Source organism: Xiphophorus couchianus, chromosome 20 (assembly GCF_001444195.1).
Source record: "Xiphophorus couchianus chromosome 20, X_couchianus-1.0, whole genome shotgun sequence".
In the NCBI taxonomy this organism is placed as follows: Eukaryota; Metazoa; Chordata; class Actinopteri; order Cyprinodontiformes; family Poeciliidae; genus Xiphophorus; species Xiphophorus couchianus.
The window spans coordinates 17,665,503-17,690,977 of NC_040247.1; the positions used below are offsets into that span (position 1 = coordinate 17,665,503).

Sequence of the window (25,475 nt, forward strand, 5' to 3'; positions counted from 1 at the left end):
TCCCAGGACCCCAAACAACCCAAGGACGTCCTTGTTTTAAATTGTCAGCAACATAATGACCACATTTCTCCAAGTCAACACAAAAATAAATGATTCAGACTTGCGATAATTCATGCATGCACAAGTGTATCTGCATTCACTCAGTTTGCTTCTGGAGCCCTTAAATGTTTGTTGTTCAAGGTTATACGTTATGGTTTATTAGCATGAAAAGGTTAAACACAAGCGTCAGATGAAATCAAAAGCTTTATGGAACATTTGCACATTAGAAAACGGCTGCAGTTTGTGAAAACAAGACTTTTAAATACACCCTAATTACTTGTTTTTGTCTGATTATTTTTTATTTTGACTGTTGATAAGGGAGTTTGAGGCTCCTGCTCTCATCAGAGAGCCTTCTATCTTTATCCTTCTCCCTCACATTATCTCACACATTCAGATGGACATTTAAGTCTCTCCAAATCAACGTGAGCAGCACTGGCAGGTACGTTTTATTTATTGTGCTACAAGGTCACAAATTCAACAGCCAGTGACCTTGACACAGCTTCTGACAGAGTGCTCAGCAGAGTGAAAAATGCTCTTTAGCTCGTAAGCATGGCTCGGGACCTATGAATCTGTTCAGCTAACAGCTTCACAGGAAATCCCTACGTGTTGCAGCAAATGTGAAATGGGTCTTAAAGTCTCCCCCAAAGTGGAGGGGCGCCGATCATAAAATCAAGCCCCTATATCCTGTCATGTCTTCATCTGAGGGAGATCAAGCAAGTGTGCGTAATGCGTTTTAGGGCAAAGATGGAAGGAGGCGCAGTTGGGAAATCTCACTGAATCACAAAACGCGCGTTCACCCTTGAGGAATTTCAGGTCGTCCTTGTGAAACGCTACCCATGCACACCACCAACCCCTCCACCCACACCTCCTCCTGCCTCCCTATCTCCTCCTCCCCTTCCAACAAACCCCCTTCTCTCCATCCTCTCTGCCTGCCCTCCCCTCCCCGTGCGGATCGCCGTATTGGTCGCTGGAATGGAGTGACTGCGCTCCAGCGTGCCGCTAGCTCACGATCATGCTTGCGGCCGGTCCGTGTGTGGGATGCTGTGCAAGTCCGCGCTTTGCGAAAGGGACAGGTGTTGGGGTGCCGTCTTGAAGAAACGCTTCAAAAACAGGGAAAATTAGTGGATTGGTGATCGGACAGCACACTGTAGCGGCTGTAGCGCTCTGCATCTTCAGGCGCGGAGGGTTTCCCCCCCTCCCGCTGTAATATTTATGACAAAACGGAGGCGAAATATTCTGGTCACGTTTTTGGCTGACAGCCGGCTGTCCTGGAGAGCGCTGGAGTGGATCGAGGGTCCAGTGCTGGAGAAGGCGCAGCGCACCGACACCTGCAGTACGATGTAAAGGGAATTCCCACGAACAAAACTGGTAAGTTTAACACTTGTCTTTGCCACTTCTTCTCATGAGACTATTTTTTCTCTCTCTCTCTTCTATACGCTATATTAATCCGCTTAAGGCTGCAATTTTTTATTTTTAACATAAAGTCTTATCGTGATTCTGATATGCAAATATGCATCTTGCACATTTGAACTGGGGAACAATGTGAAAGATTCAATCTTATAAAATAGACACTATAAGAACAATTCTCTGTAATTTGGCACAAACAGTTGCTGCAAGACCTATGCAACTGTTGGGACTGCGAACGAGGGGAAGCAACAACATAATCAGCAGACTTTCAATGAGGCCTTTAATAACCTCGTTTTCATTTTCAGATGAAACAATTAATTGGTTTGCCAAAAACTCTTTTAGAAAATAAGAACATTCCCAAAAAATATCATTTGGAAATATGCACGACAAGTAAAGGTACAAAAGGTCCATTTCCAGTATCTTTTAGTTTCATGCATTCACGACACTTACCATGGAGGTTGTACCTCTGATCGTCTTAATTTCAGCGTCTCAGTCAGCGTGTTTTCATGTTTAATGTTTTGGGTTCATAATAGTGCTCGGTCCTGCACCTCTGTGGCTGTAGTTGAGCTAATATAGCATATGAGATCAAGACTTCACTGTAGGTATTCACCTGTAACAGTAAAGTCAGCGCCAGAGGCTGTTCCTGCAGAAATGCTGCCCCATTTTTGCACACAGAATATAGTGGGTATAACAAAAAGGAACTTTTTGTTTGTTTTGTAAAAACTCAGATATACAGATATATTTTTATCAAATACAGCTCATTAATGCTTAAAATGTTGATCTTTGTTGAATTATAATACATGTTTCAGATGATCAGATGGAGTCCAGATTTCTTAAAAACACCAGTGAATGTTAATTGCTATTGAATTTGGAACCTCAAATCAGAATCCAACTTCCACATCATTAGACAGCCCATTAACTGGGCATCACAAAAAGCAATACAAAAACTACCATTTTGTTCAGCCCCAAATGATGGATAACTTTATCACATGCTCTGATGTCACCCCCTAATAGGTTGACACCCTGGGTTGTGTGCCAGATTGCCCATGTTAATGGCCACCACTGTTCAGTGTCACTGCTGAATGTATTATAAATTTCCTTTTAATGGTGTACGTAGCTGATCTGAGGCAAAAGCAGAGTACGTAGCTTCCTCTGTATGAGGGCCTTGTTCATACTTGAAATCTCATTTGAATGTTTCGCAAATGTACCAGATGTGTAATAAATGTCATGAAATCTTTAATTTGACATTTACATTAACACTCCTGCTGTGACGGTCACAGTACATACAATAGTGATCAATTTTTGCGTTGCAGTTTGGGACGTTAAAAATAAAATTGGCCCCTGCTTGTAATGAAGTCACCAGACCAAATAAGAAGAATAAATCCATTTACTGAACATAATTTTGCACTGAGACAAAATGTCTGATAAATAAATCAGAGTGGTATTGTTATAAACAAATAGCATCTACTAATAAATAAACATTGCATCCCAGGACTAATTAACACATAAATAATATGAAGATAGATGTTCTGCCACAGAGTTAATTTAAGAAATGTATTATTTAATAGCCTGACAGATTAACTATAAAACAAGAGAGGTTACATACAGAAACCTACAACATTTAAAAATAAATAATATAAGTGGCTTGATTCCTTTTGTGGTTTTCGGTGTGGTTTAACTGAAGGCAGACATCCCATTCTTATCAGGACTTCCTTCAACCTCGAGTCGTATCTTAATCCTTAGAAATTATTTTGAAACAAATAGCTGTGTTGAAATCTTTTTTGTTTATGTTGTCTCTTGCTCTCTGCAGCTCTATCTTATTATTTTGTTTGTTTTGCACTTGATCTCCACTGCATCCTTCTTATCGGCTGCAGACTGGTTTAATACAGATTTTGTAGTATAAGCTGTACAATAAGAACAAGTTTGTTTTGCAGTGTTTTGTGTAGCGCATCCCACTGCAGAGAAACATTGCACCTGCAAAGCTAGGTCATAGAAAGTAAATAAATTGCTTTAGTTTTCATACCTTGGCCTTTTAAAATCCAGTGATTTAGTTTAGATCTTGAGAAACATAATTTTTACTAGCAAGTCTTTCATGCGTCTTTTGTTCATACCTGCTTATTCTTGCTGGAGGTTTTTCTCCAGCAGCCATTGATGTCACTTGTACTGTGGTAGAAGTGACCAATATGTTTTGGACTGTAAGAGGAAGCTGGAGTACCCAGAGAGAACCCATGGATACACCCATGGCTGGAGTTTAGCTCCAAGACAACAGTGCCATTAACTGCTCCACTGTGCAGCACATAAAGAACTTCATACCAAACTATAACTGTGAAAATTCACTCTGCATTTTATTTTTTGCCAGATGGTGTAGTACATACTAGCAGTTTTAAGAAAAATTATGCCATGTCTGATCATTAATTATTTATAGAAGCACTGGAGGCAATGTCACAATGTATGTGTGAGAAAGAGAGCAGGCAGCGCTACACAGCTCCGCAATTAAGTAGGATTTCACTAATATTTCAAAACAAAGACAAGAATATTTGAATTCATGTCGTTCCTTTCTTTATGTTCAGCAAAATTTGGATGAGTAGTGAAATCACTGTATCTCACTAAGATTGCCAACATTTTCTATTCCAGCCTGACCCATGACAGAGAAAGTTTATTTTTGTTCTCACTTAATTTCTGAACAACTTAGTGCCAATTAAAAAAGCTCTTAGTCTCCTTTATTCTGTAACAATTACCTCACTAAAAATGTGGTTATTATGACCTGATGGCATTTGTATGGTGTGTCAGTTGCTTGGGAAATTATCTGTTTTATACCACCCAGCTGTAAACAGGACCACTCAATCTAAGAATCGTACAATGCCACCTAGAAGTAAATTTTTATTACAGTTACGTGTTATTATCATCATGTTATTTACAACATTTATTTCTTGTAATTTACATTTTTTTAAAATCCACCAATTCCAGTAACTAGCTAACTTCTTGGTGCGTCTAAGAGTATGTACCGAGTACAAACATTCAAAACTCTGATATTGTGATTAAGAATATCAGAAGGTGTTAGTCCACACTGAGATATGTCCCAATATTTTTCCCATTCTCACTCTCATTAGAGGGTCTAGCCTGTGTGTTTGCTTTGCATATGGGTCATTGTAGGTTTGCATCTAAAAATGTATTTATAGACAAGCTTTGATGCTGCTGGTGGGGGAAATATTCCACCACACGCGTGTCACTCTCTTACTAAAAGCGGCAGCACAGTTGAGGGAAGCTGTCACATTTGGTTTTGGCGCGATGAGAAACAGGAGTACTGTACCGCTGATGTGACGTGCTGATTGAGAGGTCTTATTTACGTTTTCAGATGACAATGTCACGACAGTTGTCAGGGAAATTTTTAGGATTCCAGTGTGGAAAGCATGCAAGGTTCTCCAAATAATCCTGCATGCACTTTGAATATTAATATAAAGACACTGAAGTCATTTATGTGTAGTGAAATAGTTTCCAGTGCCTTGAGAAAGTATTAAAACCACTTAAATGTATCACATTTTATCACAGTATAACAACAAACTTTAATGTTTTTTGTGATGCAACAGGACTAGAAAGTAATTATGAATTAGAAAGAAAATTATTAATTGCTTAATAGTAAAAATTTGAAATGTGTGATATATTTAGGCACCTCTTTTGGTGGCCGTAAATAAATTCCAGTTCAACCAGCCATTGGTTGAACTGGAAGTTGTATGAAAACATTAGATATTTAACAAAAACTGAAGCGTTATTGTACTGTGAAGAGATTTGTGGCTGATTTAGAACAGAGATGGGTTTGTACAGATAAAGGCATAATAAGGAATGTTTCTGTTAGACAAATTCACCGGATTAAGAGAGCAGCTGTTAAAACGCCCTTACAAAGCAGCAAACAGTTATTTGAAGGTGGAAGATCCTCCAGAGGTAAATTAACCTACTATTCGGCCACCCCTAACCAGAGCTCACAAGCAGAAACGGTCGCAGTGGACCCAGCCGTACATGAAGATTAATTTTCAAACAGACTTGTTCACAGATGACTGCTGTGCAACCCTGGATGGTCCAGATGGACACAGTAGTGGATTGGTGGTGGATGGCCACCACATCCCAACACGGCTGTGACGTCAACAAGGAGGTGGTGGAGTCATTTTTTGGGCGGAAATCATGGGGAGAGAATCATTGGTCGGCTCCTTCAGGGTCCTTGAAGGTGTGAAAATGACCTCAGCAAAGAATACGGACTTTCTGACTGATCATTTTCTTTCATGGTTCAAAAAGAAGAGCCGTAGCTTCAGTAGCAAAATCACCTTCATGCATGACAATGAATGCTGTAAGGAATACCACTGTGTCATTGGCTGCTACAGGCATAAAATGAGAGAAACTCATGGTGTGGTCACCTTCCTCCTCTGACCTCAACCCTATTGAGAACCTTTGGAGTTTCCTCAAGCAGAAGATCTGAGGGTGGAATGCAGTTCATATCAAACAGCAGCTCTGGGAAGATATTCTGACATCCAAAGAAATTCAAGCAGAAATTTTCCACAAACTCACAAGTTCAATGGATCAAGAATTGTGCTGTGATATCAAAGAAGGTCCTATGTTAACATGCAACTGGGTCTGTTAAGATGTTTTGATTGAAATAGCTTTTGATTTTAGTACATGTGACCACTTAATGCTACACATTCAAAGAATGACCGTTTGCAGTTTTTTATAATCCATAAAATGTTTAGAAAATCTGCTGTGCATAATGATTTGGAACAGTGCATTTTGAGTTTTTTAATTTTGAAAAAAAAAAAAGTGTAGCTTGTAAATTGACCAAACCTTAAAACATTTAGGGGCTTTTAATTTTTTTGCAGGCACTCTAGGTTTTTCTTTTGAGATTTAAACTTAAATGCATGCTCCTCTTTTCTTAAAATGTGATAATAAAGTAGGACGATAACAATCCACCTTACGATAGAATAGAAAAGATAAAACTCAATAAGCCACAGTAATTGACTTGTCTGCAAATGTATTGATTACTGATGACAGAAGAAACCTATTCCTCTTTACATTGTTCACTGTGTGAAATTACTTAACCCTTAACTTTTCTTTCAAACCCAGCACAGTAAATACTAATGTTGCTTTCAAATTTGCATCAGCACAGGGAAGCAAAAATCTCAAAGCAGATCTTCCCTCTAGATGGGATATAAAAGAACAAGGATGATGGTGAGAGTACTGCACAGGAAGAGCAGATAAAGGGAAGATACAATGCATCATTAGAAGAGCAGAAAACTGGAGTAGTCATGAAAGGAAAGCGATAATAAGAGAGGAAGGAGAAAACATGCGTAGGAAAACCTGCATCCACGTTCCTGGCCATGTTCTAGATATGATCTTAATATTTCAACATGCACATTGTGATGCTCCTCACTCACCTGCTGCAAAAGTGGCAAACTGACAGCCATAAGATGAATACAAATGTGAACCTAATTTATGTTATGCCTCCTGGAGTGTTTCATTTAAAAGTCCCTTCATGCAGAATAAAAAATGAATCCCTTGGTGCTATTTGTGCACAATCATGTCTCACACGTGTTGTTCACCCCCTCAGAGTTAAGGTTAAACCCCTTGCCTGCCATTATGTTATAATATCATAGTTGATAGCCCTGCAGTGAAGCTCTCCTCTCCTGGCCAATGATGTCCTGTCTACGGGAGATAAATGGCATTAATTGAGATCTAATTGCCCTCCAGAGTCAAATAGCTTAATCATTTCAACCTGATACTGGCTACTTCTGCACTTTTTAAATCTTTTTTCTTTTCATCAGCTCAATTTTCTCCATTGCTGTTTTTGATTGACCATAAAACATCTTTTTCCATACCTCTTTATCTGCTAAAACTGAGTCATTCATAGACGTCTGGTGTGAGTGTGCTCCAGAAATCTGGTGCAGACAGATTCTCCTTTTCTCTGCAGACTCTGAATGAAAACAGCGCCTAATTAATTTTAAGCTGAAGGTTAGCTCTGCATGAGCCCAAAACTGTCCTGATTACCATTGATTTTTTTTTCTATCTCTGCAACAGAGTTGCTAGTCGAGTCAGAGTTAATGTTTGGAGTTTTCTCTGTTGTGCCGTGGAGTGATGATCCCATCGGGGCCTTCTGTTTGAACGTGCACAAACATGAAACAATGCTACACATATTCCTGCGGATGATTTGACACAACTTCACTAATCTACCACTCTAATGAGCCGAGAAAAGCAGTAATCTGCTGAGAAGGTTCTGTTGAAAATCAATATGTTTAGAAAGAGTCTTTGTTTACAACATGGGCTCCACAGAACACAATTACACAGCTTCATCTTTATATAAACCAATTTAAGACAATCGCTTTCCACTTTTGCTATCTAAATTGTCAGAAAGAACTTCACTTTTGCTCTCTCCTGAATTTGGCCAGAGGCATAAGCAAACTAAGGGGCTGCAAAGGCCCTCTGACCTGCAGGGGCTTGAAAGGCCATTGAATTTAAACACTAATGGTCAAAACTTTGTACTTTCTATGCAGCTGTCATGTTTTGGAGCAGTATTCTAACGAAATTAAACTTTGTATCATTAAGCAATTCTCACATGTACCAAAGAAAAGGTTCAGTCTCATTGTTTCACTGCATCTAACTTCGAGTCAACTTGGAAAACATTTGTAAAAAGCCATGAAAGAAATGTCAATTTTTATTTCAGGTGTATGAGCTTACAGAAAAAGTAAGAATATCCAACCTTTAGTTATGAAGCATTTCTAAAGATTAAGATTGCTTTTGATCTAAGGTTTTATGATGGTCACCATGGCGGAAAATCTCCTAAGCTCACTGTTGGATCTGAAATCACCAAATATTTTTAAGAAGTATGTGGGGTTTTTCCTGCCCTTGCATCTCAAACAGACATGTGGAGTGAATTCTGGTGAATTCTACTGGGAATTTAAATGTGTGTGCTTTTATGCAGTGAGACCAACCCTGAGCTTTTCTGCAGCACTCCAGGAGAGTTTGGTGGTCAGGGAAGGGTTAATATTTGCCTACTGCTAAGTATGGTGGAGGATCTGTAATGCTGCGATACTGCTTCTCTTAGCAAACCCTAAGAACCTTGTTAGAGTCCAGGACATCATGGGTTATTGAAAATAAACCCCTGCTGGACTGTCCTGTAAATAAAATAAAGTTCTCATTCGCATACTCAAAATCTTATTAATCCAAAACATTTTGCCAAATTGATCAATCAATCAAATCAATTAATCAGTCACCGGACACAAAGTCAGCCTTCGTCCTTAGCCGTCTCAGGACTCAGACCTAAATCTATTGGAAAGCTCTAGGATGAGCTGAAGAGGAGACAGAGTATCCAGGACTTTGGATAATGTAGAAAGATTGTTTGAAAAGGAATCGTCAAAGATTCGTCTGTATGCTGCAACGTAATGAAATGTTGTCAGAGGAGACTAAGTGTAGTCCTTTGCCAAAAGGGGCTTGTAGTATAAAGTGCTGCCAGCAGAGTGCAAATAACAACCAATGGAAAGAGCTATTGTCATCTTACTGAAATAAATTACTTGCTGTTGGATTGCTGTATATTTTTCATAGTGAGATAATGCAGTTGCAGTAAAAGATGAATTGACTTAAAGGTTTTTTTTTGTTGTGTTGTGGTGGTCTTCCTGTCTAAGACTAAGATTCTATGCAACATTTGTTACGTTATGTTTGTTGCCAGCTGCAGCATAAAACAACGGAACAATGAAAGCTGTCATTTTTATTAGTAAAGCAAACTAAACTGACTGAACAGCTTAGCATTCCCAGTTGTAAGAAACCCAGAAAAGCAGCAAAAAGTTGAGAAATTTATGTGTTTTCTCTTATCTTTAAAACTTTTATCGGGGGATTTATGTAAAAAAAATAATAATAATTTAACAAATTGGTCTGATGAAAAACTTTATTGCATTTTTTAAGGAATCCCTGTTCTCAGTTCTCAGTCCAGCTGCTGTCACAGGTTGACCAGGACTTTATTGTCGAGAAGACAAAAAGCAAAGTTTCCCCGTTATCTGCTCCCATCCTCTGCCTGTGGGAGATTTTCAGCGATTGTGTCTGCATGCGCTCGGTGCAGCATGTGTGCTCAGGTCAAAGCTGCTGCCAGGTGTTACCATCCAGCTGCTGTGTCACAAGAGAACCAATAAAACGGTGGCAGCCCTCTCTATGTGAGGAGACTATTTATTCACAACATTCCAGCACAAAGCAAATCAACACAGGTGGGAAGCAGCACACAGGCCATTTCGCTCTGATGATTGCATCCAGACAATTAATTTAGCTCCTAATAGAAAGTGCTATTTGATTTAATTCAGAGTTTATTAAGGCCACAGCTTTAAGGAGTTTGACATCGATAGATGGTGGCAGACATCGCTAATCTAGAACAATCTCCTAAATGCGCATAAAAATAAAAATGTTATTTAGTGGTTAAAAACAAACACAATGGATGCTGATTTAGCTCTCCAGTTTATTCTGCTTCTTTTTTGTTTTACATCTACACTAATCGGTGCTATTTTCTACAATAGCATGCCATTTTAGACATAATTTATCTTCATTTCACAAGCTTTCGCTCCGGGATTTCTTTTTGTTTCAAAGAGCGGTGATTGCATGACAGCCTTGATGAGTGCATATTGATGGGACGTGTGTTTAATAGCAAAATGATATAGCCAGGACGTCACTGCTGGATGGAGGGTGCAGAGGGGTGTCTATAAAAATGGCAGAGCTAAATTAAACCCACTGAACACACTGTCAGGTGGTAATGATGCCTCACGCTGGTTCAAAGCTGTCTATAGGGAGCAATGTTTCTATTTCTACACTTAGCCATGCAGGCTGTAATAATTAACCTGTCCATTGCTTCTTTACCGATGTTCTGGTTTTGCATCTGCCTCTCAGAAAAAAAAACAATAAGGCCACTCAGCATGCAGCCATAAATAGCATTTGTAAGAAAACAATTAATGCCTTTAAGGTACAAATGTTATGAAAAATTAGAGCTATTTTGAGAAATGAGCAGCTGAGTGGAATTGGGTGGTTTTCAGTCTGACTTGCTGCTCACAAACTCAGATAGCGAATTTTTTCTGATCAGTGAAAGCACCATAGTGAGTACCACCTGGTTGCTGACTATAATGCTCTTTGGTGTGGAGGTTGTTACTGAGTGAAGAAGACAGTCAGCACATTCATAACCATAGCAAAACATTCACACCTTTTAACAAAAAATCTAATTTGTATTATAAACAATGCAATTTCTGAGGTGTTTGACTTAGTTTGGCATTTGCTTTTTATGTTTTTCGGTTTAACTTTCTGTTTGGTCTTTTATGCAGCTGAAGTTACTTTACTGTGTAGGAATTTTTATTAAACCATTCCTATGTTTTTGGACTGAGTTAGATACTGTAATGAATAAAGTTGACATTAGTTTATGAAAAAAATCTTTATGAAATAAAATAAGAATATTAAATAAAAGAGCTCTTGAAAATTTGATGAAGATACATACCTTTAGTGGAGGTATGTGAAGTGACAGACTTTGGTATCTTTACAACAAACCAGAGATCAGTTGCCACATTATATAACTGCTTACTTTTGCTGCAATGATATTTAAATAAGTGATAACTATAAAACAAATTGCTTACTCGATGCTTTTATTGCAATGAACAACCCAGAGGGTTTTTGACTCTAATTCAATTCGGACGTTCTCAGAGAGGAAACACGGCTGAACAAAGGAGAAGGAAGTGGTATGGTTTAAATTTTTTTTTATTTCCAGTATCAACGAGGTTCTTCAAAGGAAGGAACCATGGATTCTGCATTTACAAAAATCTTATGTTGACAACACGATCAGACTTCTGCAATTCATCCACATAGTGAGAGTGAGAATTTCTTTAGATAACAGGAAGGCTAGGTTTTAGTTATGGTGCTTGTCAGATTTATAAAGTTGACAGTATTTGTTAAAATGTCTAAGGAGCAACTCTCAGTCTTAAAGGGAATACACATGAATAATTATGTTTTTGAGACTTTAACCTTGCTAACTTTTCTAAGCGCTGATAAAAGAAGCTAAATACAGTTTAAATGTAAATCCTGTAATCATTTTGCTTTATTTTGTCTTTGCAACATCTTTCCTTACATGGCAGCATAGCTCCTCTTCTTAATTATTAAGCGCTCAGGAAGAAACTACAAAACATCATTTACTTCTCTTCTTCAATCTACTCATAAGTACTTGAGGACACGACTGAGTCAGCTTAAATTGCTACAGGCAGCACAAAGATTTTTAAAACCCAAAGATCATAATCAGCCACAAATTTCTGATCAGTTCAGGTCTATTAAAGATTCCTGTGGGAAGTGACATGAACATATTGCAAAGTCTCAAACCTCAAAGCCATATGCTGGTTTCTAAATAAATGGTGAAAAGGGAAGACAAAGGGGGGCAAGTGGGACTGTTCAAAAGAGAGATGGATTGTGGCAGTGAGCAGGGAACAAACATTCCTCTCCACTGAGCACACGACTCAGCATCCATCTGCACACCCCTAAGCCTTCCTTCCATCCATCATTCCCTCATTGCACCTTCATCTTGTTTTATCTATGCCCACTCCAACCTCCAATCCCAGCTCTTCCTAACTTGTCTCGGGGATAAGTGTGGATGGGGATTTGGCCATTTCCTGAGCACAAAACATGTCGTTCACCTCGAAAAGCAATCCATCTTGTGTTGGATCTGCAGGGAGCATGCAGGCAGGGAGGCAGGCAGGCAGGGAGCGAGTGCAGAGGGGCAGGAGGTGGGTGGTTGTGTGGGTGAATGGCAGCTACCAGTAGCATGTCAGTTCCGCAGGATTTCTTATAGCACATGTGAAAACTTTGCAGTGCTAACAGTTGTTTGGCCTTATGAATAGTAGCAAGGAAGGTGTTAAGCTGGAACATGTGATGAACCGTCTAAGCTTGTCTGCTTGTCACATTTTGAGCATCTGCTCTACTGAGAATCAACAGCAGGTCTTGATCTGAAAAACATTAGATGAAGATGTTGTTGCTCTTACTGAGCTCAGTCTGCTGCTGGCATTTCCAGGCTGGTTTGTTGGACGTCTGCCAGGGATACTGCTGCCCAGCTGGGGGACGCTCGTCGTTAGTGCTGTGAGATGAATGGGGTTGGAAAAAATTAAGGCTTTGATCAATTGTTTCACTGCGGACTTCAGGAATACCTAAAGCAGCCATGAGTCAGCGCTCTGTGTAAACCATCAACCTCTTTGCTTTTTCCCTGTTTTTTTCTTCTTCCCTCAATTCAGTCTTCTTCTGATTTGGGTCGCCTCCGTCTCTCCTCTGCGTCCCTTTCTTTCCCAAATGTCATCTCTGGGTGACAGTGCCGTAGTATCAAAGAGCAAAGCCTTCTCATCTTTTTGTTCTGACATATCACAGCTTTACAAGAGAAGGGAGGCAATTCTCCACAGACATTAGACTGAAGAAGCCATAAAACAGCTGATATACTTCTGTCTTTACAGTCAATGTCCTGTTAGGCAAAAGGACGAAATCAGCTATACAAACACTGAATCGGTTTTTCTAATTCTACATATTTATGTGGTTGTTAAAGTTTGTCTATTTCTGTAAGGGTGATTAGTTGAATGGCTCAGTAAAGATTGATGGTGTGCATGAAAATACTACAAGATCTGGGATGTGACCCAACTTTGAAATGATTAACTTCTGTTGTTGATCCAAATCCAGGCTCTCCCTGTTCATCCCTGGAGTCTGGGAATACTCTTGTTGTCCTCACCTAAACACTCCTGACAATTTCCATCCATCAGGTTAACCTAACAGCGGAGATTTACCTTTAGAAACTAGATGACTTTGTATACAGTGACTTGCAAAAGTATTCCTACCCCTTTATTGTTATTATTATTTTGTCTTTTACCATGACAACCACAAACTTTGGTTTATTGGACAGATTTTGTACGTGGAAAACCAATAAGTGGTTCATTTTTTAAAAATATTAAGTCTCAAGAAAAATCAAAAGTCTAGGATGCATTTGTATTCATTCTACTCTAGTATGATCCCCAACACTTCTTAAGTCACAGAATTTGTAAGCAACCGTGTGTATTTCATGGCCGGCCTAAGGCATAAACAAACTAAGCAGCCGCTTAGGGCCCCCTCAGTGGAGCTGATTTTTTATTTTATTTTATTTTGTAATAATTTCTATGTCGTTATAATATCAAAATGCGCAATTTTACTATAAATTGATTTGTTTTTACAATAATATATATTTGATAATGTATGTAGAAATTATTATTTTACTGATGAAAATAACCCTGGTGGTCGTGGTAGGTACCGCACACTTCACGGTAACGAGCTTCCGTGCAACCAAACGTCCAAAGCTACAGTCAGAAGTTAAAACAATGTCTCTAAAAAGGACTTATCCTTCAGGGAGGGAGAAAAGAAAGAGGAAGAATTGAAAAAAGCCGAGATAAAGGTTTGTTTTAATGTGCCTTGGTAATGTAATGTAAAAGATTAGCAAAGCTGCTATTAAAAAATTAGCTTGTTAGCGACTTGGAACGGTTTAGTTCAACAGCCAAACATTTATGCTAGATTCTTTGTGTGAAACAGAGTTTAAACTTTAAATGAGTTGATTCTCATGCTTGGCTCTGTATATTTCTGAGGTATTTTGGCTTCAAAACGACGTGTTTTATAAAAATAATTAAAACTTCTCAATGTTTGACATTGTCTAGCAAAATGTTTTTACGTCAGGCTACATGGCTGCTACATCGATGAGCTGCTCTATGCTGTAGTTGGGGATTTGTTGTTTGCTGCTGAGCAAAATCATTTTGTGGCTAAAACAAAGATTATTTTACATCAACTTCTAAGTTATGTGAAACTTCTGTTAAAATCATTTGAGGCTCAGAATCAGTCCAGTAAAAAATCCACATTCTCAGAGGAGAAAGACTCGCCTGGTATAAATTAAATTTTAGCTATTGGAGTTACACTTAAGATAAATTTATTTAAGCAAAGAATGTCATGAATATGAGTGTAGGGCTGCACCGATTGCAGTTTTCTGGCTGATCTCTGGTTACCAATATTAAAAAACCTGACCTGCCGATTTTGATTTTGGCTGATATAAATTTTTTTGTCTGAAATGTTGCTAAATATAGCAAAACGTCAATGAGTTGGCAACAGAGGGGTGAATATTGTTAAATGCAAACGTGCAGACCTGACCTGGTGGGCCGGTCTATCAGTCAAACCTCTCACTGCAGAGCAGAAGAGGACAGAGACTGATTTTTAAACCGTTGCTGACGAAGATAAGATTAGTGGATAAGATGGACTGCACATGTAAGTATCGGCCAATCACGATCCCCCAAAATTAAGGAAATTGGCGCCCAGAAATCAACTGGTCGATTAATCATCTGGCCAATAAATGTATTATATTGTACATGTATATAATTTAAACAGCACTGCCAGAGATGCAATAAGTTATAGCAGGTGTGTGAATGACCTAATGATCGGGCTGCTGGTTGCAGCCAGTCCACATTATTAGCAGAAATAGAGGGCCCCAAAACCACATTTCACTTACATGGAGGCTTGGGCTGGGTCTGGTGTATTTTAATCTAGTTTTTAGGGAACATTATAGAAAATTGCAACTTAATAACCAAGAAACACACCAGAAAGGCTAGAAATAAAGTTGAAGATTCAATTAAATCAGAGTTGGCAAAACATTTTACAAACTTTTTTACAGCTCTGAGAACAATGTTCAAAATGATGAAGAATCAGGTGGTCTGGTAAGGTGAGACCACAGATGAACTCTTTGTCCCACAAGCAAAAAAATAAACAAAAAAAAGAACACAGCACATCATCTTCTACCTGTACTCTCCCTCCCATCAAACACACACTGCCCAAACTCCCAAACTGTTTTTTTTAAGTGTTCATAAAACACTTAAAAAATATAATTGCAGCAAAAGTTGGTTTCTGCAAAGTATTGGCTCACATAGATACTTAAATTGTGCTCATAACACAAAATGTGCAAAAATTAAAAGGGTATGGGTACTTTAAAGTTTTGCAAGATACTGAAACTCTGAAAGGGCTTTACTTGAAAAGGAAGAAGGATTTCTGAGAACACGTATCTTTATACCTCTCAGGTCACAATTGAGTAATTAGCACCTCGTTGCAAACCTTGCACACTGAAATCACAGTCCTGTCTGGACTGTCAGAGACCAAGATGAAAGTCTGAGCGTGCTGTCTTGAAAAGTGAAGTACTTTGAAAAGCAGCAGGTGGAAACATCGATTGGTGGTAGCAGCTCAACGGACAGGGCTTACAACAAAAGATTTCATAAGGTCTCGCTGCCTCATTAAAGAAGAGAAAGTCTCTTTCTGTTGTTTATCAGAAAGGTGCTGATCATAAACCGCTGCTTCATGTCAGGGCAAGTTTACCTCTGCTGATCAAGGTGTGATTAAGGAAATAAGTGACACACACAAAAAGAGAGTTTGACCAAAGATGCAAGTTTTATTTTGAAATTTTATTTTTCTCATGATGCACATTTTTAGCATCTTTTATATCTTTTTTTTAGCATTGTCTTTATATAAAGCTGTGCTGCTGTGTTGCTATCTTATGCATTATATTCGCTGGAGGACCTAATCCTCTCATTTACTCTTGCTTCATAATGTTTGTTATTCTACCAAGCAGTAGAAGTATGTCAAAAAGCTCCTCTCGCAGCGTTGTGTTAGGAGCTACCTGAACAAAAGTGGGTTTTCTGCTTGTCTTTTGGCTCAGAGGACGTAATCAAGCCTCGAGCAGGAAATGTATTGTCTGACTCAGGAGTGCAAATTAAACACAAGCGTAGCTTGTGTGTAGGGGTGTGCAGGGCGAACACCATCCTGCCAGAGAAAAGAAAACAAAAAGAAGCAGGCTGAACTTTTCACACTTGAACACACAATCTGCTTTAGTGTTTACGCCCGTTATATTGTGAAAAGAAGCTTGACAAGTTGTCATCTCCTGCTGGACACCTATAATAACCCTGGCAGCAGGGTGCTGGGCTCTGCCAGCTCGTTGTTTTAGACCAAATCACAGAATATACACTAAATCAAACACCAAATGTGATGGGGGGGAAAAAAATAAAAACATCTGCCAAGTCAAAATAAAATCTTTGGCAGATGCACTGAGCAAACCAGTCAGTTAATTTATGCTTTTGACACAGGATGTTAAGTGAAGTTGTTAACTGAGGTTATACCTACTTCTATTCACACAAAACCTTAGTCACATTCAAATCAGAGAAGATCCAAGTCTTCTGGAAACATTTTGTTGGTCGATTCCAGCCCATGTATCCCAGGATAGGCTCTTCCAAGCTATTATACATTATTTTAACCTTTACTTGCATGATGGAAACCTACCTCCTAAAACACAGTATGTTTGGATCATAGTTCCAAAAGTAAAACTTGTTTTATTCTTGCCTGAAGTCTCTCCTGACCTTTTTCTTTCTCTCTAATGTGAAAATCACAGGCCTGATTGTAATTTACAGCACAAGAGTTTCACCTTGTTTCCAGCAATTTTCTGTTGTCACAACTCACTCTGAAGCGTGCCTTCTTGGGAACAAACCTCCCTGAAGACAGAGGCTGATTACAACAAGCAGACAGCAATAACAAGGCAAACTTGGTTAAAAAAGAAAGAAAAAGAGAAAGATGTATGAAGGCTACAGAGTAATTACTACATCTTCGTTTCCTTTGCAATAGGATTGCAGATTGCAGATTGCAAAATATTAGAATGATACGTTAAATTAACATTGTTATTTTAAAATTTGTCTGAAAGGCACAAAACCTACTAAAGTTCATTGCTCTGTCTGAACACTTTGATTTTATTGCTCTATGGTTTCTCCTTCTCTGTAGAATATTGAGACTTTTACTGCCTGCCGGTCAGAGTCACAGCTGCTCTTATGAAGGGCATGTGACATTTACTCTTGCTGAAAGCTACCAGACATTATGTACATCATTGTTTGAGTTTCTTTGTAGCTCTTATCAGTTTATCAGAGTACTAAGTAGTCCTTATAGCGGCACTCGTTCTCAGACTTTCCTTGTCCTTGTGAAAGGATACAACAGTGTTGTTAAAAGCTGTTCTGTCTCCATCCTGCAAAATCATTGTCTTGTAAACATTTGTCTGGAAATAAGAATAATAATGTGAATGTTACAAAGCGTTCAGATCACTTTGATACTCTTGCTACTGATATGACTATAACAGTATACTTTTAAGCTCATTCAAATTGGAAAGCATTAAACTATTCAAAGATATGTTAATAACTCTAGCTATTTAAAACTTTTATGCTTCATTATGTTTCCCAAAGGAATTCTTGTGCCAGTTTTTACATTACAAATCATTATGCGCTTATTACATCCACTTAGTTTTTGCTTGAAACACCAAGAAATTAGTGTATTTCCAAATCCTTGTTTCCTTTAAATATCATTTAATCTTTTATAATAAATGAAAACATTCATTTGTATCCCTCACAAGGGAAACCTAACCACTTATCATGCTTTATAGCATATTAGCTTGTTCCTACAATTATCTTATCACCTTATTTTGTTTGCTAACATGCTAGAATTTGAATTTTGGCTAAGGCTACATTTATTTTTTCTTTCACAAGTATTTAGAGGCATTTAGTGGCTTGTTCTAAAAAAAGGATCATCAAAAATATCTAGTGCATGTATCCAATTAATCTTCTTTAAGACTTGCAAAACCACGTCCCATGACTCATGTAAGTAGCAAAATTGCTACTGACTAATCAGAGTGGGAAGTAAATATGAAGTTTTCTTTGTCTAAATTAAATTATTGAATTGAAATAAACCAATGTTTCTCTTTTTTTATTTGCTGAAGTTGTTCATGTAGATTGTAGATTAAAACATTTTAGTGAAATTAACACACGTTTAATGTTTTAAAGTTTTATTGTCAAGGTTGAATATGTGATGTTAACTTAATTATATCCTCTCTCTCTATAATTTAGTCTTTTTTATACTGATGGAGGAATATGGATAATGAAATAACATAAAGAAAAAACTTTTTTGCAATAGTCAAAATGAGACAATGTGACTGGCAGAGGATATGAAAGGGATGTTTACATGCTTCTTTTCTTCAGGCTTGTTAAAGTGGCAGATCGATGATGCTTTAAATCAATGTTCCAGCACCACTGCAAACCCCATAAAACCCATTAGTGAATTAAGATAGACCACTGCTCTGCCTTCAGGTGCTTTCCATTTGATGAATGGGAGACAGAAAAAAAAAATACTGAAACAAAAAATGGCAAACAAGAAGGTGTGAAAAACAGTGACAGTCAAAGGCAATAGCAAAGACAGGAGGTAAGAATTATTGCTTTTTGATTCAGACACTAAAGCAAACTTTACAAGGCACCTGGGTTTTCTGCTGCCGTAATTCACCACCGTCCAATTGCCTCGCAAAAAACACACAACCAGGTTAGGAATCATTTCCCAAAAAACCATCGAGATGGGGAGGAATTACTTTGATATTTACCTTAAACCCTAACAGAACTTTGTTGGAGAAAGTAATACATATTTCAAATAGGAACAATGTTTCAGTCATTCTGCTATAAACTCCCTTACTGCTCATATTTTTTGTTAACTTTTATTAGGTTGTCAATTCATAAACTTTCCATAATACTTTGAACCTTCAGGGTGAAGTTTTTGAACATTTTCCATATGTTTTTTCTATATATCAAAGTCTTCAGCTTTTGTGGAGACAGGGAGGAGTAAATCCTCCAATCAAAGTGAGGTTTATGTTAAAGGCAGAATATAATATTAAACCCCTACGAGTGTTTGAAAGAAAGAGTCAAACTGCTGCTGTTTGTGCAGTGTCATCTGAAATAGTTTTTCAAGTTTGGAATAATTTCATTTTGCTTTAAAGAACCTCCTTGATGCAGTGAGGAAGAAAGTATCAACCCATAATATGCTAAACTTGTCACAGCTGTACCTTTATGTAGAGTTTGGCAAAACTTGAAATAGGTAATGAAAATTGGCCAAGAAGAATTGGTCCTTCATTGGTACATTTGATTAAGTTCCCTTTCTTCTCATCGTTGATGAAAGTTAATCTCCATTTAGTAGTCCAAAACCAACAATGCTGCTTGAAACTAAAATACAAAGATCTTCTCTGCAGTAGCTCCCTCTCATTTAGTTTTTGGGATGAATTCATTCACTTCATGCATTCTTACTTAATTTATAAAGGGAATATTCATGTTTGGTGAGGTTTCTATATAGCAGTTATGTGAATAGTTGTGTTAAATATAAAGTTCGCCTTGGTTGGAATAGCCGATAAAATTGAAATAGGAGAAGTGAGAAAGGCAATCCACTCAACATCGGCTGATGCTAATTCACATGAACAGCATTGGCAGTCGAAACACACATGACAATCAATTCAGGGTAGATTGAGGTTCATAGTCTGGAAAAACACCTTAAAGGATCTGTAAGGTTTAATATCTCACATCTACAGGGTAGATTATTGTTATCTCATCAATGTTGAACAAAGCTTACACTAAGCGTAACAACCTGTGTCAGTCATTAAACTGGAGAGAGAACAGAGTGGGAAGACATAAAATTGATGTATTAGAAAAGAATAAAAGGGATTTGTGGAGGGGGCATGGCCGTCTGTTTCTGATAGCATTGTTTATGTGGTACTGTCTGTGGATCATTGATCCATTTGTCTTCATTGCGTCTCCATGTGTGAACTATTAGCTGCTGCAGTCCTTTGCTGGATCTTCCGTGTTGATAAAAAATGCACCTTCTCCCTGACAGTCCAAAAATGTCCCTGCCTCCTCTGTTTATAGAGCCGGATACTGACAGTAGCTGGGGGATGTGCTTACCAGAGCTACGAAGCAATAGCTGTTGTCACAGGCTTGGTTGTCTGTGCTGTGAGAACAAGCAGCAATAGTTAACATGTACTGTGTCACTGACCTGTCAGCACTACAGATAAGCTGCTTGAATCCAGAATATTTGACAAAGCTTTAGCCTGCATGTATAGTTTCTGACCCATATAATGTATGCTGTGCAAGAATGAGTCAAGCATCCACCCACTCACTTTCTAAAGAAAGGGTTATCTTTTGCAGCAGAATCCACTGTGGTGTGTGAATTATGAGAAAAATGAGCATTGGGGTTTGTTAAAAAACGAACGGGTATGGACGTTGTCATCAATGCACAACAAAACGCACTGAGACCTGCATATAAGTTACATCTTGTTCCAGAACCTCTGTAAATTATTACCACTGTAACAACTGCTATGATCTGTAGGAGATCATGGGACATACATAATAACTTCAGCTGCATGACTTTAAAAGAGCCCCAGCATCACAATCACACTCCATGTGTCAACTTATAAATCATGACATGTTTAACTTACACTTGTAACCGTGTTATTTTTTAAAATAAACATGAAGCACTTCTGGATCATTTTCTGGCCCTTGCTAACTTCCTTTCTGTGTATCTTCTCTGTTTTGTTTTGCAGCTACAACCTCGGATCTGGTTATTATCTCCAACGCTGTCTCATCTGAGCCAGAGTGAAAGGAAACATAGACCATGGTCAGGTTTGGCGGCTGCTGTTGCTATGTATGAAGGACCGCTGTGGTGTCAATGGAGACCGAAGGCTATCGTGACCTCCTGGAGACCAGCGATGGTCAGGGGGTAGGCCTGCTGGATCGAGGGGGAGAGGTGGGTGTGGAGGAAGGCTGGAACACACCCTATCCTGTCGGTTTCCAGGTGTCGTTGACCACTGTCCTCGTACTGGAACTCGTGTTGGGCTTCAGCAGCAACTTGACAGTACTTGTTCTCTACTGTGCTCAATCCAACCTGGTAGATTCAGTCAGCAACCTCGTGACGGTCAACCTTCATGTGCTCGACATTCTGGTCTGTGTGCTCTGCTTGCCGCTGACGGTTGCTGTGATCCTGGTACCAGCAAATGAAAGTGGACTTAGCAGCCTGGCCACACTTTGCTGCTTCCATGAAGCTTGTGTCACATTTACAAGTGTTGCTACAGCAGTCAATGTATTGGTGATCAGTTTGGACAGATACGATATCTCAGTGCGTCCAGCCAGTCGTCTCCTGACGCCTAGACGTGCTGCATTACTCCTGACAGCAGTGTGGGCCGTCTCTCTGGCTGTTTTCTTCCTACCCTTCCTTGAAGGGGACTTCTTCTCTTCATTGGGTGAAGATACTGAGGATGAGGAGCTCGAAAGGCAGAGCAATGACTCAGAACTCAACACTGGGCATACTCCCATTTTTTCTTCCATCCCTCCTTCTTCATTACCCTCCGCTCCACCCTCCTCTCCTTCGCACCACCTGCCACCAGTATGGCAAAACAGGACACTGCTATGTGTTGGAGGGCAGGGGTATTACACGGGTATGGCAATGTATTATCACTTGTTACTCCAAGTACCCTGCTTCTTCATAGCTGTGGCAGTCATGCTTTTCACCTACTCCAGGATTCTCCAGGCCCTCAACATCCGCATCGGCTCACACATGATGAGGAACACACGGTCAAAGGACTCCACTTGCAGGATACGCTGCAGGAGGCAGAGGAAGAAGGAACTAAGCCTGCCAACAGAAACAGTGTCCTCTAACCAAAATCAAAACCTCAGTCACCCTCCACTCATCCCCTCTGCTACCCCTACTCCAACATCACCTCCACCATTGTCTTCCATGCCTCCGGGGATGTCAGATAGTGGGGCCACAATAACTACTGTGAGCACTGCTGCAACCACCCCTATTGCGACCACTCCAGCGACCCCTGCTTCTCCAACTCCCCCTTCTGCGTCAGCTCGAACCCATGCCTCCACACCTCTGCCTGCCTCATCCATGGGTGTACAGGCCTCAGTTTCAGCTATCATCGCTTTGAGAAGGGCAGTACGCAGGCACAGGGACAGACGAGAACGTCAGCGTCGCGTCCTGAAGATGTCCCTAATCATCATATCTACCTTCATGGGTTGTTGGGCCCCTCTGTCTGCAGTCAATGTTCTGATCCTTTGCATGGGCCCCAGTGACGGCCTTGTTGAGCTGCGTCTGTGCTTTTTGGCCATGGCTTATGGGACGACCATCTTTCACCCTCTGCTTTATGCTTTCACCAGGCAGAAACTGCGGCGGGCCCTCAAAACACGTGTAAAGAAAAGGGTAGTATCGCTCCTGCAAGTAGACCCAGCTCCCAGCGGGGGGACTGTGATTCATAACTCTTGGGTCGAGGGAGGAGGTCAGAGAAAAGGTCGCAAGTCACGGGTGGAGGCTAGTGATGGCACTGATAGATGCCTCACTGAGGCAGTCAGAGAATGAGGCTGCTCTTCAAAAGCAGTTGCATATCTGAGAGTGCTGTTGGGGTTTAAACAACTAAATGGACCTTACTAAGCTGATAGAGATGGATTACTTGTACATTTGTGAGTGGGCGTGAGGACAAATGAACAGCATATAATTTACAAGGATCAGAACAAACACTTTGTCCTCAAGTGTTTGGCAGATGTGGAAAGAGGAGAGCCTCAAGCTTTTATGAGAGCCATCTTTTTGCTCTCCTTACATAAACCCTTACAAGTTCACCACTGCCAGTAGGCAAACATTATAACAAACCTTGACATGACTACTCCAATTGCTAGTGTGATCCCTTCATGTAATGTAAGGGTTAAATATCTGCAAAGACATACAAATCAGTATTACTCTTCCGTGCACTTTTACCTGCATGTGCATGTACATATGCACAGTTTAACACACATCACACACACATCCACTTAATGCACATAATAAAGTCACTATCTGTGAAAGCACACAAGTATCTACCTGCACACATGTTCTCAGAGACATTAATACTTCTGAAAGACCTTAATTTTTGTTTTCATTATTTTCATGCCTTAATTGAGTTATTTGTATATTGTCATGGTGCTGAATGTCCAGCTGTATGTTTACAACAATGTTATCAACACAGAATGAAAGTATTTGCATTGATTGCAGAAAGTATAACAAAGTACTGCACCAATCAGGGATAACATTATGACCAGATGAAGTTAATTACTCTAATTATGGGCCCCTTAGTATCTACTAATTCTGGAAGACATTTACATAACCTGTATGAAAAGACAAATATCCATTCCTCCTCACTGTCTGACATTAAATCAGACAAAACTTTTTATGTTTTTTTTCCCCTTTTTTACAGTTTTTTGAACTGATAAGATTGTAGACAATGACTTTGTCCATTTCAAGACCCATTTGCAACCAATATTTAAATTTCTGGCCCGTCTTAAAGGAAGGGTATTGTGAACTTTCCAGACATATGGAGAAAAAAATTGGAAAGCATAAAGTTTTGAGTGAACTTAAAGAGGACTAGATTGCAATTGCTAAATGAATGGGTCAGAGTATCCCTTATAAGCCTTGTTGATTGCTGTAGATGAATGGACCAGGGTTGGAATAGGCTGGTGAAGCAGCATAAATTGCTGCTTTGCCAGCGTTCTGACTCCAGACTTTGACACCTTTGCTGCATGTCTTCTCCCTCTGTTCATTTTCTGTCTATTACTGTCAATAATGACCACCAGTGAAACAAAATCTGCAGAAGAAAATGATGAAGAGAAGAGAACATTCAAAAGGGCCATGGGTCGCCATGGCTGTGTGATTCAAATTGATCAAGAAGCTAATGTTCATTCTGATACAAAAGCCGTATGTACCTATCAGGGTACCCATCCTGGTCATAGTGTTATGTCTGGGTGTAAATGATTAAAAGCATAGAAACATAAAGTTTACATACTCTGATAAAATTACCAGGAAAAAGCAAAAACTAAGAAAAAAAATGAAGAAAAAAACAATCAGATTCTAGTTTAATTGTAGATTAGCAGCACTTTTTAGAAAAATGTGTACAAAATATAGTTGAAAGGCATGTTTTTATTTTTATTTTTCAGATGTGTTTTAATGGTGAAGGAGGGTTGTGTGATTATGTCAGTATGTTTGCACATTTGTAAACACTGGGTAAATGAAGACATATCTGTGTGTTAGCCAATGAATATGTGCAATAAAACACAAGTAAAGCAATGACCCCCACCTAGGTGTGAACAAAGAGAATGTTTTGTTTTCTTTTTTCTATATGTTATAATGTTGTTGGAAAAGGACAAAAGGAGACTTTTTTGTCTTTTTATAAAGAAGAGGTTGCTGAATATTAAACGTATATAAATAAATATGTGGGGCATTTTTGTATCTATATGTATATGAAGATTCACTGTAATACCATTGTAACAGCATCACTACAGTTTCAAAGAGGGATTTAAAGGGCAATACTTTGTGAAATATTTCATTAAAACTGTCTGTGAAGCCAGTGCAGATTAACAGCATAACCACGAGGAACCAAACCAATGACCTCTAACATGGGACATCTCCTCATGTTATCTCTTAGTTGCTCTGGGCGGCAGCTTTGAGGAAGCATTTTAAATGATGACAAACAAAAACAGCCTCTGGACTAAGACCTGAACACATTACACAATATAGTCTCTCTTTCTCCTCAGGGCTTTGTGTATCATTTTCAAACTCGCTTGACAAAAATAAAACCAAGATGATAACAGCAAGCAGCCCTCAGTCAGCTGTTGTGATATGAGTGTTAGAGTAGGTTGCGGTTTTTCTCACCAAGTAGATAGAGTTCACTTGAAACTTTGTATGAACTGAAGACTTGGAGGGCTCCTATGGCTTTGGGCTTTATTCTCCTTCCACCTCACCCTTTTTACACTACTTGTGAGCCAAACAGGAAGACAATAACTCTTGTGTATTCATGTACATTTTTCAGGGATGTAAATACTTAAGTGTTTGTTTTGTGTTTTAGTCAGAAATCCCTTTTCCTTTGATCACGATCATCTGCCGGACAGAAAATCAGTTATTGTGAAAAACTCTTAATGAGCAGGAGAGCTATAAAGAAGAAATATGTAAGTGTATTTGTGTTAATAATGTATGTGTGTACACTGTAATTTACATTTATGACCATGTGTATAGAAAAATATTAGTATTGTAAAAGATTTATAATATGTGCTATTGTATAGAAAATAACTAAATCTGTATTAAAAAGGTCTATCTCA

General features: G+C 39.0%; 1 protein-coding gene across 1 annotated transcript; it reads left to right on the forward strand.

Moving 5' to 3' along the window:
* Positions 1 to 963: 963 nt before the first annotated feature.
* On the forward strand, positions 964 to 25,475 carry LOC114136115 (G-protein coupled receptor 22). Its single transcript, XM_028003912.1, has 2 exons — positions 964 to 1,407; positions 20,900 to 25,475. Exon 2 carries the CDS (start codon positions 21,025 to 21,027, stop codon positions 22,711 to 22,713), a length of 1,689 nt encoding a protein of 562 aa, XP_027859713.1. The 5' UTR covers positions 964 to 1,407; positions 20,900 to 21,024; the 3' UTR covers positions 22,714 to 25,475.